The sequence below is a fragment of the Akebia trifoliata genome, chromosome 10 (assembly GCF_017979445.1).
Source record: "Akebia trifoliata isolate Shusen 1 chromosome 10, ASM1797944v1, whole genome shotgun sequence".
In the NCBI taxonomy this organism is placed as follows: Eukaryota; Viridiplantae; Streptophyta; class Magnoliopsida; order Ranunculales; family Lardizabalaceae; genus Akebia; species Akebia trifoliata.
Window position 1 is genome coordinate 30,289,303 of NC_141384.1, and position 14,131 is coordinate 30,303,433.

The window sequence follows — 14,131 nt, forward strand, 5'->3', positions numbered from 1 at the left end:
ATCCATCCATCCAAAAAAATGATATTAATCTATCCATTAAAAAAAATCAATTTAATCATAAAAATCTGTATAGTTTATTAAATAGATTGATAATATTTATTTATAATTTTATTAATATAAGAATTAGGTTATCAATTTGGTTCAGTTCTATACAAGGCATGAATCAAGAACTAAACCAAATTGATTGGTTTTCTATTTTGTTAACTCGATACCAAACCAAAATTCATTATAAACTGAATCAAATCAATCCAAAGATCTCAATTTGAACCAGACCAAGTTGCACCCTACTAAATCCCTAATACTTCTAGTGAAGCTATCAGCCAATGATATTAGTATCGAGCATTATAAATTTCTTCATTAGCAAAATTGATACTAAGATTTTGTTATAAAATCTATTATTTTTTAAACGTAATTCTATTCTATAAAATATGCCAACTTGATAAGGTGGTATTTTATTTTATTGGTAAGATTGTTTTTAATGAGTTTAGTTACTTGATACTAATAGAATTTGAACTCGGGTCTTTGGTATCATCACCTAAAGACTTTACCAATTAAGCTAGCTGATACCTACATAAGGTGATAAATTTTGTTTGTGATAAGAATGCATATCTTTGATCAAAACACAGATTGAGGTTCATCGATTTTCTTGCACATCTGGGCTCCTATGGAAATGTGTGCTCTTTTTTTTTTTTTTTTTTTTAGCGTTAGAGGATGATTCTTTCATTCCTCGAGAATTGGAAAAATTCTCTTTGATGATATGACTCGTAACTATGTTAGAAAGAGATGATTAATAAAAGGGGAGGGACCCTTTAACCCCAGCTTACCGAAAAAAAAAAGATGGATATATTCCAAAGAGACTAAGACTTATATTTAAAGAAATGAAATACGCTTAGGTAAGTAAGGTGGATATGAAAGAGAAGACTTAATGAGTTTTTATGAGGGGGAGGCAATAAGAATAATTCTTTAAAGGTTAATATTTCAACAACTTGTCCATCTCTCACAAACCACAAAAATGGAAATACAAAGTCAATTCTGAGCATAATATTCCCATATGAAGAGGAGGTGCGTGGAGTTCTATAGAACCAGATGCCATTGATACAAGTTTGTGTCTTTATATATATATATATATTATTGGATTAGAACCCATTCTTCTGTTCGATGGACTAAGGCATTCAAACACAACCACTAGTCTTGTGGATTGTAATCATGTTTGTTAAAAGTAATATTCTTCTTTCTTTCTATTTTTTTCTTCTTTTTTTTTTTTTTCTTTTTTTTTTTTTTCTTTTTAATTTTTGTGAAGGAATGAAAACTTACACTTTTGCCAAAATACATGGAGTTCTTATGTTTAAGAATAAGAATAAAAATATTCTTCTTGTTGATATATTTCATCACAACCATGATCTCACGTTCCATAAAAAAAAAATTAAAAAAATTGACAAAAATAAGATATATTCTTCTCAAAGTCTCAATCATTTTTAAGAGTTGAGAGACTGTTTCCTTTAAAAAAGGAAGTCCTTTTCAAAGAATCCCCCCCACCCCCACTTAGAGAAATTTGAGGACCCACTTGTTGGATTCTTGAAAAATAATTTGGAAATTGCTACAGTGGCTGGGTAGGACACTGGGCTGACGTGGAGGTGTGCATTGAACCATAGTGGTCAACGAGGTGAAGGTTGGTATCAACGGATTTGAAGTTGAACCCCAAGTCGTGGGATCAACATTACAAGTGCCTTATCAACTTTTATATACAGACTCTGATTCAAGTAAAGTGTCTCGTTCCCATAGAATAGGAATGGTGTCAACATGGCACATTTTGGTAGGATTTTAAAACACATCGGGCGCCTAACCAAGCCGTTTTCTACATTGCACGCAGCTGATGTGTTTAATCTCCTACCAAAAAGTGCTACATAGACATTGTATGTTATTATAAGAACGGGACACCACTTTGGATTGTGACTCCTGTATATATTGGGGCCGGAGTGCGTCAAAATTGTTCTGTTATGGGGGCTACTTCTTTATATGTCCATTTCATCATGCTTTCAAAGCAATGGATGTACAATTCATGTGTCTTAGCCAAAGAAGAAAAAAAAAAGAGAGTAAGATTCTTGTTGACAACCCCAAATATTCTAATAATTACATTTTTTTTTTAATTCATTGATTTATATATTTATAAAAAGAAATAAAAACGCGGCCAAACAAAATCGTCTGACCTTGCTTGGGTTGTTTGATTCTAATTCTCCATCCATATAACATTATTGAGAATTGAGATTAGGCATCTTTTTTATCTAAGTATTTCAGTCCATCTATTCTCTTATGGTTTTTGTGGAATTATTCTTCGAATTCCATATCAAACCCTGTCTACACAATTTCTTCCCTACTTGCATCATCAACTTACCACCACACACATCTCTTTAAATCACATTCGTTATTCTACTCTTCAACTCATCTCCTTGTTTGGCTCTCCCTCCCAAAATTTCTCCATCTTTGGAGATAGTTTGGTTTGTAAACAAAGTCGAAGAACTTATACTATAATATTGGAGAATGAATGGAGATAAGGGTATGGTTGAGATCGAAATACCTTCACCTTTGAAGGTTAAACAGTTGGAGAAAACTCGAAATAAATCTACGACTGATGGAAGCTTATCCTGCAAAGGATGGATAATGAATGTGTGGGAATTTTGCAAAGAAGATATGAATAGAGTAATTTTCTCATTGAAGGTGGGGTTTGCAGTGCTACTTGTGTCGTTGCTCATACTTTTTCGAGCACCTTATGAAGTTTTTGGCACCAACATCATCTGGTCTATCCTCACTGTTGTCATCATGTTTGAATATACAGTTGGTATGTACGTGCACGTTTGCATGCATACATACATACATACATCGATATATACATAAAAAATAGGATAGGTGCTACTAGGCATGCTTTAGTTGGTGTTTAAATCATGTCGGGTAGCTCGATGTGTTTATTTGCTAATCAAATTGTGCCACATAGACACCTCTCCTATTTATAGAAACGGGACACCAAATGGGATCTCAACTCTTCTACAAAATGCAAATAGATGCATGCATGCATGCCTCAACAAGTATATTAATGGGGTATTTTGAGATATTTACCCTGACATTTGTTATGGTACTCTCCTAAAGGAGCCACATTTAACCGAGGATTCAACCGAGCGATGGGAAGTTTAGTTGCTGGAGTCATTGCGGTTGCTATTGCCCAATTGGCTCTATGTGCCGGCCATGTCTCAGAACCTATAATCATTGGTGCCAGCATGTTCTTTGTTGGTAAATCTTGTAAACACTTCTCACTAGATTAGAAAGAAAAAACAACGAAATAAAAATAAAAAAGTTTAGATCTCATGCAGGAACCTTAACGTCGTTCATGAAGCTGTGGCCATCGTTTGTCCCATATGAGTATGGTTTCAGGGTCATACTATTCACCTTCTGTTTGATTATAGTCTCTGGTTATCGAGTGGGCAACCCGGTGAGAACCGCCATGGATCGGTTATACTCAATTGCCATGGGAGGGTTTGTAGCTGTTCTAGTGAACATTCTTATTTATCCTACATGGGCTGGGGAACAGCTTCACAAGGAACTAGTTAACAACTTTAACTCAGTAGCTGATGCTCTTGAAGGTTAGCCATCTATGAGTACTGTTTCACCATTTATGTGAAGATCCTATATTCCTGGAGTTGAGTTGCAATCCTACTCCCAGCCTCCTTTGGGCACAGGCCCAAAGACCATCATGATTGGTGATTTCTATCTGTTGGATTCAATTAAGTGGGCCCACAAGGATTTGCCACATGGCACCAAGCAGACTTGTAGTATGATTGCAACTCCAACTCCTTGTAGATGATCAGGAATTCTCATTTCATCATTGAAAGTTTCTCACTGTTCTCTCTTTTACCTCAGAATGTGTTGGAAAATATTTGGAGGATGATGGGTGTGATCACCCAGAGTTCTCCAAAACAGTCATGGACGAGTTCCCAGACGAACCTGCATATCGAAGGTGTCGATCGACATTGAACTCATCTGCCAAAATTGAAACTTTGGTACTAATTATCTTGCTTTGTGTTTGTTTATATAGTTAATTTGGATTGATTTTTTGCTAAAATTGTCAAAATTGAAGATGGGTTATAATTACTTTGTAGGTGATTTCAGCAAAATGGGAACCACCGCATGGAAAATTTCGACATTTCTTCTACCCATGGTCCGAATACATCAAAGTTGGGGCTGTTCTCCGATATTGTGCCTACGAGGTCATGGCCCTCCATGGTGTCCTGCACTCAGAGATGCAGGTTTTTCTTCTCTTCTATGAGTGAAACAGCTTCACCCTAAATCATATATTTCCACTTTACTTCGATCATAAATACGATAATGATGATGATGATAATTAAGATTCATGTTATTTGATCATTTTTCAGGCTCCCTATACCCTCCGTATGACATTCCAATCAGAAATCTTGGAACTAACCAACCAAGCCGCACAGCTAGTGAGGAGCTTGGGAAAAGACATAAGCAATATGAAACACAGCCTACAAACTACTTTAATGAAGAGGGTTCACAGCTCGTCGGAACGTCTCCAACGTGCCATAGACATGCACTCTTACCTTCACACAGTAAGCCACGACAACCTCGACTACTCTTCCAAGCAAATACCCAAACTGTCTCATACTCTCTCTACCACCCTATGTGACCTTCCTAGCTTCATGGACAAGCAATGTGGTGACAGTTGCAACCTCGAGCCACCTATATATCTTGCACCTCAAGATGTGACCCCTCCAGCCCAGGCTCCCGAATCTTACCATGATGCGATGAAGAAGCAACAAAGGAGACTTCACTCATGGCCATCAAGAGAGGTGGATGAGTTTGAAGGAGGGCTTGAAATGGATTTTCTCACGAGAATGAGGGCAATGGAGAGCACTACAACATTGTCGCTTGCGACCTTCACGTCATTGCTCATTGAATTTGTAGCTCGCCTTGATCACTTGGTTGAAGCAGTCAATAAGCTGGCTGTGATGGCTAATTTCAAGCATGAGGGTGTATAAACTGGGGGAAACTCCAAATACCAAACCTGTTCTAATCCGAAATAAATCTGAACAATGTAACTATACGGAAAGAGAGATGGGGAGGGTTCATGAACCTTCTAGTCGGCAAGTGAAAATAATTTCCCCTAAAATTCGTTCGATAGATCCAAAATGACCACACGTCTCCACAGTAGTGGAGACAAAGAAATTATAGCCAAGCCAGAGATTTATCCTAACTATTTGGGTCAGCAATACAAACCATTTTTCTCCATTGAACTATAACTATTGAAATAATGGAACATGATTCATATAAAAGTATGGCAAAAATTTACACTAAGTGAGAATCCTAAGTAATTCCACACATCAAGAGTCATGCAATCCTTTACAGCAGGCTAAACACAATCAATGATGTAACATGTAAGGAATTGATACTCATAAAGTAGAACTGAATCAAAATATTAGGATTAGGATTTTTTTTTTTTTTTTTCCTTTTTCTCCCGATAGTCAAACTCGATACACTAAAAAAGTGAACTATATATAGATGGGAAGCCACAAGGGGGAAAAACAGCCACCACACCTATGACCATATAACATGCATGTTTCAACAACATAAACATCAAAGAAGCATATGTAGATCCTGGAAATGGTCAAAGAACTGATTGCCTTCATGTTGCTGATAGATAAACTCCCATTCTCAAATTCTTGGAGCTGCAGAACATAGAGAACATGTCTCAGACCAAATGACAACTCAACAGTTCAACATAACAAAATCTATTGAAATTCTAGAGAACGGGATTTGTTGTATAGCTTCAAGAAACTGACATCATAACAACAACAACAACAAAAATGGGAACAGCTTCAACCCTACCTCCACCCATCGTTGCTTCAGGAAGACGCTCGATTGAGTACTTATGTTGAGTAATATACATGATTGGCACACCTGGGATCTGCTTGTTATCAAGCAATTTATGTTTCAGAATTCTCTTTACACAAAAATTAGATTTCAAGCTACTACAAATCATATTTCTTATACCTTGCGGATTCTTCGCTTCAAGTCACGATCGCATGTAGCGACAATGTAGCACTTATGCTGTCCAACAAAACGAGTCATAAAATTTCAGTGAAGGGGCAGGACAAAATTACATAAATAAAAAAATCCAATGGATGTCATAGATGATAACTTAGCAGATAAGGGGAATAGGGGCCATAAAAGCAAGCATACAAGCAGACAATTGTACCCACCTCAATCGAATGTGGGCAATGATAAGGTGAAAAATGAACTTTTAAAACCTGTATGGATCATCTTATTTTAATGCAAAAGCACATTGATCCAATGGTTAAAAACAAATGGTGGACAACAGATAGGGTCATGGTGCCAGACACAAACATTGCCTTTATGACAACCACACAGAATATATCTTGAAAATACAGATTTATCATTTGTATTAGGAGGCATGTGGTGCCAATTTTGAAGTCCGAATTTTGAATCATGTAAAAGAAAACACGTAGTAGAAGATATTGAGAATTGAATTATACCTGAGTGACTCTATCAACAAGGCAGTCATCAGCATAGGTTCCTTTGTGAGTGCAAGGGAGTCTTTCAAACCGAGGATCCTTCGCAATCCTATTTAAAAAAAGGAGAAATCCTATGTAATTGGACTAAATACTAAAAATCTAGTGAGCTTTTAGAATACACGGAGACATGCATGTTGACATATAAACCTCTGACCTAATTTTTTTGTTTCTCTTCAACTCAACTAGTTTACGCACGCGCACGGCATGTACGCACGCAAACATGAATACATGTCTATCATGTATATCAATTTTGGGTGCCAAAACATGGTCCAACAGTCACATCTCAATCCTTCAAACAAGAAGAGATTCTTGAATCATGCAAGTAAACTCTTGCAATGCAAGTAGCAATATAAATTTGTTACTAAAAATTTTACAGAAGAAGAATGGTAATATAAGAATCACCTCCTAATAATGGCACATATTAGCATATTGAAAAAAAAAATGAAGTTTTTCAGTTAAATATATAGAAATGTACCTCAAAGCTACACGATACTTCTGCCCCAACTTCTCGAGTTCAGCCATAACACAGTCCGTGATACAAGGAGTGCCTAAATAATAGAAGAAAAAAGAAATCGGGCACCAATTGGATGGACCATAAGGATGATCCAACAAAAGTACAAATATACGGATACACACAGAGAAGAAGCAAATGCAAGTGAGGGAGCAACACAAAAAAGATGGGTGCCACCTTGGAGATACACATTTGTCAAGATCAAACCCCAGTCGAATGATCACCAAAATCAACTCTATGGACACTTCTCTGAAACATCACCATATTTTTCATGTACAAAACAATGATCTACCAGAAAACTGGGATCATCCAACTGGGTGGATCTTTTATCTATAAGATGTCCTAATAAGACACATTAAATTGTCACTTCCATCAAGCATTTAAGAACATTATTTTAAAAAAATGAAGAAATTAAGTGGCATGTAGAGACTCACACTTTGCATACAAGCAATCCATCATTGCTTTCTCCAAATCCAACTACACAAAAACACAAGAAAAAAAGGATCCGTAAAGTGGGATAATTGGTTCAAATAATCATTAAATAGTTGATTATCAGGAACCAAAAAATCAGAAAAGAAAAAGTATACTCCACAAGAGACCTCGCTCAATTATTGTGAACAACCAGAATTTGTACTATGCAATACATTTATCACTTAAAACATCTAAGACTGGCATAAAACTCATAATATAGGCTGTTTGCTATAATACACAATTTTTTGTTTCTAAACCTAAGCTACAACATTAATTCCAGTCATGGCGAAAATTTAAACCAATTCCAAAATTTTGAAATTTATTCAAAATTTCATATAAATGTTGTAAATTTCATACAAGGTTTAGCAGGCATTGGTTAAAAAAATGTCCAATTGCAAAATTTCAAAAACTCTAATTAAAAAATCTCAAAATTTATAACATCCACCAACCTGCCCAAAAACCTAGTTATGGGAACACTATATGATCTTTTCATTCAAGGTTTAGTAGGCAATGGTTAAAAAAAATGTCAAATTGCAAAATTTCAAAAAATAAAGATAAAATCTTAAAAAAATTCAAACTTTATAACCTCTACCAAACTTGCCAAAAACCTAGTTTTGGGAACACTTTATGATTTTCCTAAAATCTATTCCAATTTGCATAAATGATTTATATATCAATAAAGCTCACTATTTCTCAATCTGAATAATTGAACCTACAGAATCATTAAAATTTAGCTTCAATTAATTGTTCCATTCTCAACGACGGTATCCAATTAACATAAACTCAAATACAATTAGGAAAATAATACTTAAAAAAAATCACCTTGTTCTGAATAGAGAAATTGATGAAGTTGGTATCGACCAAAACCATGTAAGGAGGCCCTAATGCAGTGTTGTGTTTGAAGAACAGGGCTGAAGAAACATTTGGCCTAAAATTCCATCACCAAAATATATAAATAAATAAACATAAATTTGAGAAAATCAAAGAAGAGAAATCACAAACAGGATGACAAAGAGGGGCTTACACATTTCTGGGGAGTTTTTCCTTCTCGAGATCTTTCTTATTAGGATTTAAAACGTCTTCTTTGTGTCTGAAACCAACACAAAAAAAAAAAAAAAAAAATCAAATATTTTTCACAGTTACAGAAAAATCTCTTAAGGAGATCAGATCAAGGAGAGGATTATTTACTTGCGAATCATTTTTGAGCTAACGAGCTTCTTCGTTACTGCAAATTTACGGGTTTTCTTTGCTCTCCCCATCTCTGAATAAACCCTACACCAGTTATTGAGCAAATTTACGAAGCTCGCACAGATTTCTCTTGCCGATCTTTGATGGCTGGTTCTTTGCGTTTTAGGGTGAGAGAAGATAAAGGTTTAAAAATTATGTTTTGTTGTATGACATGAATACACAGCACCCCATATAAAGGTAAAACTTAGGGTGCTGAACATTTCCCTATATATATATATATATATATATATATATAGGGAAATGTTCAGCAACAAACATTTTGACAAATATTTTGGCAAAACATTTTTGAAAATATGGGTTACAGGTTTTGGAATGGGCTGATTTTTTGTGAGGATGATCTCTACAGGGAATAGATCATCATCACCAAAAATCAGCCCATTCCAAAACTTCTAACCCATCAAAAATGGTTTACAAAAAATGGACGGTTCACAATTTTTCAACCTGTTAACATGGGGCTAGAAGTTTTGGAATGGGCTGATTTTTGATGAGGATGATCTCCTCACCGTAGAGATCATCCTCACCAAAAATCAGCCCATTCCAAAACCTCTAACCCATGTTTTGAAAAATGTTTTGCCAAAATGTTTTGCCAAAATGTTTGTTGCTGAAAGGGACCCATATATATATATATATATATATGGGTCCCTTTCAGCAACAAACATTTTGGCAAAACATTTTTCAAAACATGGGTTAGAGGTTTTGGAATGGGCTGATTTTTGGTGAGGATGATCTCTACGGTGAGGAGATCATCCTCACCAAAAATCAGCTCATTCCAAAACTTCTAGCCCCATGTTTACAAGTTGAAAAATCGTGGACCGTCCATTTTTTGTAAATCATTTTTGATGGGTTAGAAGTTTTGGAATGGGCTGATTTTTGGTGATGATGATCTCCTCACTGTAGAGATCATCCTCACCAAAAATCAGCTCATTCCAAAACCTCTAACCCATATTTTGAAAAATGTTTTGCCAAAATGTTTATTGCTGAACATTTCCCTATATATATATATTATATATATATATAATATATATAGGGTCCCGTTCGCCACCCTTAGTTTTACCACACACTTTAACAAACGCGTTTTGTCTTACATGGGTTAGAAGTTTCGGAATGAGCTGATTTTTGGTGAGGATGATCTCTATGGTGAGGAGATCATCCTCACCAAAAATCAGCTCATTCCAAAACTTCTAACCCCATCAAAATTGATTTACAAAAAATGGACGGTCCACGATTTTTCAACGTGTAAACATGGGGCTAAACATTTCGGAATGGGTTGATTTTTGCGGAGGATGATCTTCTAATCATAGAGATCATCCTCACCAAAAATAAGCTCATTCCAAAACTTCTAACCCATGTAGGACAAAAAACGTTTGTTAAAGTGTGTGGTAAAACTTAGGGTGCTGAACATTTCCCATATATATATATATATATATATATATATATATATATATATATATATATATATATATATAATATATAGGGAGGCGTTCGGATGCCTCCGTTTTATCAGTCGTTTTAACAAACGGCTTCAAACCGTTGGATATGACGGTTACAAACGCTTGAGATTGAAAGTTGAGGTTAAGTTATAACTTAACCAATATTTACAGAGTTATCCTTTATCTTTATAAGAATTAGTGTTACCTACCTGTCCTCAATTAAAACCCGTTCAAAAACTTAGAGAGTTCTGTCGAACCCTCTTTTTCACTGAAACCTGATCGATCACCCTCTCATTCTCTCTCGCTGTCGCCTGAAACACTCTCACTGAAACCCTCTCTCTCACTCTTTTTCGCCTCTTCTTTGTGACAGTGTAATTTTTGGATCAACCATATGGGAAACAATGAATCTTGACCATTCAAATGGTAGATGTAATGCAGCTTATTGGATGAACCATATCCCAAAATTGGATCAATTTGAAAATCCTGGCTGTCTGATGCATCCTTAAATCGCAAAATGCGATGGATATAAAAGTTCGCATTGAAAGTGAACATGGTCTTAAAGTTACTTAACATCCATATATTTTTATTTTAACAATAAAAATTTCCTAAAAAAAAACTTTAACATCCATATTACAATCAGAAGAGTTGATAGCTTATTTCAAATATTGGATTTTGCTATAAAGATCTAAAAGAGTCTAATTCAACCTTCTTTTACATGTATGATGGACTCCTCCATCTACATCTAAAATACCAGACACACTACTTCTTCGCCTTCGTCTAAGAGTACGAGAAGATCCCATGCTAAAACCCTCGCTCGTGCGAGGGAGATGGAGTTGCAACTAGGCGAGAGCGAGAGGGAATGAAAGAGTGAGAAAGAGGGTTTTATCAAGAGTATTTCAGGCGAGAGAGAGAATGAGAGAGTATCGATCGGATTTCAGTGAAAAAGAGGGTTCGACAGAACTCTCTGTCGTTAAGTTTCGATCGGGTTTTAATTGAGGACAGGGAGGCAACACTAATTATTGTAAAGATAAAGATGGCTCTGTAAATATTGGTTAAGTTATAACTTAACCTCAACTTTCAATCTCAAGCGTTTGTAACCGTCATATCCAACGGTTTGAAGCCGTTTGTTAAAACGACTGATAAAACGGAGGCATCCGAACGCCTCCCATATATATATATATATATATATAAGGTCACGTTCCTAAGACTCATATTGAGACTCACATTGCAACACACCGTTTTGTCTTATATGGACAAAAATGTTTAGAATGAGCTGATTTTTTGTGAGGATGATCTCTGTGATGAGGGGATCATCTTGGCAAAAAATCATCCCATTCCAAAACTTCTAACCCCATCAAAATTGATTTACAAAAATAGGATGGTCTATAATTTTTCAACAAAAATTGGATGGTCTAAAAGTTTCATAATGAGCTGATTTTTGGCAAGGATGATCTCCTCACCATAGAGATCATTCTCACAAAAAATCAGCCCATTCCAAATATTTTTGCCCATATAAGACAAAACGGTGTGTCGCAATGTGAGTCCCAATATGAGTCTTAGGAACGCTGTTCATATATATATATATATGGGTCCCGTTCGGCACCCTAAGTTTTACCACACACTTTAACAAACGCGTTTTGTCTTACATGGGTTAGAAGTTTCGGAATGAGCTGATTTTTGGTGAGGATGATCTCTATGGTGAGGAGATCATCCTCACCTAAAATCAGCTCATTCCAAAACTTCTAACCCCATCAAAAATGGTTTACAAAAAATGGACGGTCCACAATTTTTTAACGTGTAAACATAGGGCTAAACATTTCGGAATGGGCTGATTTTTGGGGAGGATGATCTTCTAATCATAGAGATCATTCTCACCAAAAATCAGCCCATTCCAAAACTTCTAATCCATGTAGGACAAAAAACGTTTGTTAAAGTGTGTGGTAAAACTTAGGGTGCTGAACATTTCCCATATATATATATATATATATATATATATATATATGGGTCCCGTTCGGCACCCTAAGTTTTACCACACACTTTAACAAACGTGTTTTGTCTTACATGGGTTAGAAGTTTCGGAATGAGCTGATTTTTGGTGAGGATGATCTCTATGGTGAGGAGATCATCCTCACCAAAAATCAGCTCATTCTAAAACTTCTAACCCCATCAAGATTGATTTACAAAAAATGGACGGTCCACGATTTTTCCACGTGTAAACATGGGGCTAAACATTTCGGAATGGGCTGATTTTTTGGGAGGATGATCTTCTAATCATAGAGATCATCCTCACCAAAAATCAGCTCATTCCAAAACTTCTAACCCATGTAGGACAAAAAACGTTTGTTAAAGTGTGTGGTAAAACTTATGGTGCTGAACATTTCCCTATATATATATGGGTCCCGTTCGCCACCCTTAGTTTTACCACACACTTTAACAAACGCGTTTTGTCTTACATGGGTTAGAAGTTTCGGAATGAGCTGATTTTTGGTGAGGATGATCTCTATGGTGAGGAGATCATCCTCACCAAAAATCAGCTCATTCCAAAACTTCTAACCCCATCAAAATTGATTTACAAAAAATGGACGGTCCACGATTTTTCAACGTGTAAACATGGGGCTAAACATTTCGGAATGGGCTGATTTTTGGGGAGGATGATTTTCTAATCATAGAGATCATCCTCACAAAAATTAGCTCATTCCAAAACTTCTAACCCATGTAGGACAAAAAACGTTTGTTAAAGTGTGTGGTAAAACTTAGGGTGCTGAACATTTCCCTATATATATATGGGTAGCGTTCAAGGGCAAACTTTTTAGCAAACTTTTTGGCAAAACATTTTTCAAAACATGGGTTAGAGGTCTTGGAATGGGCTGATTTTTGGTGAGGATGATCTCTACGGTGAGGAGATCATCCTCACCAAAAATCAGCTCATTCCAAAACTTCTAGCCCCATTTTACAAGTTGAAAAATCGTGTACCGTCCATTTTTTGTAAACCATTTTTGATGAGGTTAGAAGTTTTGGAATGGGCTGATTTTTGGTGATGATGATCTCCTCACCATAGAGATCATCCTCACCAAAAATCAGCCCATTCCAAGACCTCTAACCCATGTTTTGAAAAATGTGTTTGCCAAAATGTTTGCCAAACTGTTGGCCATTGAACGCTACTCATATATATATAGGTCCCGTTGGGCGCTCTAAGGTTTAACAAACATTTTAACAAACGTATAGGTAACGTCCGATATAACTCAAGTGGACGATCGAGATTGAAAATAACAGTCGATCTGCGTTTCCTTATAAACTATGCATCTATTCACAACGTCATCCCTCCATTTATTTTTATTTAGTGTCACATCCCTCTTCCCTTAAAACAGAAACGAATAACAGAGAGTAGAACTCTCTCTCTATCGTCTCTCTCGCTGAAACCCTCCCTCACTCTCTCTCTCTCTCTATCGTCTCTCTCACTCTCTCATTATCCTCGCTCTCTCTCTCATTCTCTCTTTGCAACTCTATCTCACGAACACGAAAGGGTCTAGAAGAGAGATGATGGGGTTGGAGCTTCAAGACCCACAATTAAGGTCAGGGCCTTTCATGGTTCTGCCCAACATGAGATCAACATTCTTACTCAATCTACTTTTGGTAATTCTCAGTGTGTATATTTTTTTTTCCATGTAATATAGATGGATATTTAGTTTTTGATATTTAATGGAAGGGGTTTAAACTTTAACATGGGTTCTTGCCCAACAATCTAGTTTTTGCAGTTCTTAGTTTTCCTTACTTGGTTTTGTTGTTTTTCAGTGTGAGATTGATGTGCAAATTGATTTATTTGGTCTGTAATTGTTACTAACCTGATAATGAAAACATAATAAACAGTAAGA

The 14,131-nt window shown here is 36.0% G+C and overlaps 2 protein-coding genes across 2 annotated transcripts; one reads left to right on the plus strand and one right to left on the minus strand.

Annotated features, from left to right (window-relative positions):
* The first annotated feature begins 2,431 nt into the window (after positions 1–2,431).
* Positions 2,432–5,081, plus strand: LOC147393781 (aluminum-activated malate transporter 9-like). Its single transcript, XM_086456607.1, has 6 exons — positions 2,432–2,836; positions 3,142–3,282; positions 3,363–3,632; positions 3,910–4,049; positions 4,149–4,295; positions 4,422–5,081. Exons 1-6 carry the CDS (start codon positions 2,539–2,541, stop codon positions 5,043–5,045), a joined length of 1,620 nt encoding a protein of 539 aa, XP_086312733.1. The 5' UTR covers positions 2,432–2,538; the 3' UTR covers positions 5,046–5,081.
* Positions 5,082–5,430: 349 nt separating this feature from the next.
* LOC147393782 (PIN domain-like family protein) lies at positions 5,431–8,931 on the minus strand. The gene is made up of 9 exons (XM_086456608.1): positions 8,770–8,931; positions 8,606–8,671; positions 8,404–8,509; positions 7,545–7,587; positions 7,075–7,147; positions 6,561–6,648; positions 6,058–6,114; positions 5,893–5,971; positions 5,431–5,732 (listed from the first exon to the last, which is right to left on the minus strand). The coding sequence occupies exons 1-9, from the start codon at positions 8,838–8,840 to the stop codon at positions 5,719–5,721; spliced, it is 597 nt and encodes a 198-aa protein (XP_086312734.1). The 5' UTR covers positions 8,841–8,931; the 3' UTR covers positions 5,431–5,718.
* Between the last annotated feature and the right edge of the window lie 5,200 nt (positions 8,932–14,131).

What these genes read in the sequence shown, in the direction of transcription:
- LOC147393781 (XM_086456607.1), top strand. Translation starts at nt 2,539, where the DNA reads ATGAATGGAGATAAGGGTATGGTTGAGATCGAAATACCTTCACCTTTG. An exon ending in TGCCAGCATGTTCTTTGTTG is followed by an intron (nt 3,283 to 3,362) that starts GTAAATCTTGTA and finishes GATCTCATGCAG; the next exon opens with GAACCTTAACGTCGTTCATG. An exon ending in AGTAGCTGATGCTCTTGAAG is followed by an intron (nt 3,633 to 3,909) that starts GTTAGCCATCTA and finishes CTTTTACCTCAG; the next exon opens with AATGTGTTGGAAAATATTTG.
- LOC147393782 (XM_086456608.1), bottom strand. Translation starts at nt 8,840, where the DNA reads ATGGGGAGAGCAAAGAAAACCCGTAAATTTGCAGTAACGAAGAAGCTC. An exon ending in GAAAAACTCCCCAGAAATGT is followed by an intron (nt 8,510 to 8,605) that starts GTAAGCCCCTCT and finishes ATGGAATTTTAG; the next exon opens with GCCAAATGTTTCTTCAGCCC. An exon ending in TGAAGCGAAGAATCCGCAAG is followed by an intron (nt 5,972 to 6,057) that starts GTATAAGAAATA and finishes GATAACAAGCAG; the next exon opens with ATCCCAGGTGTGCCAATCAT.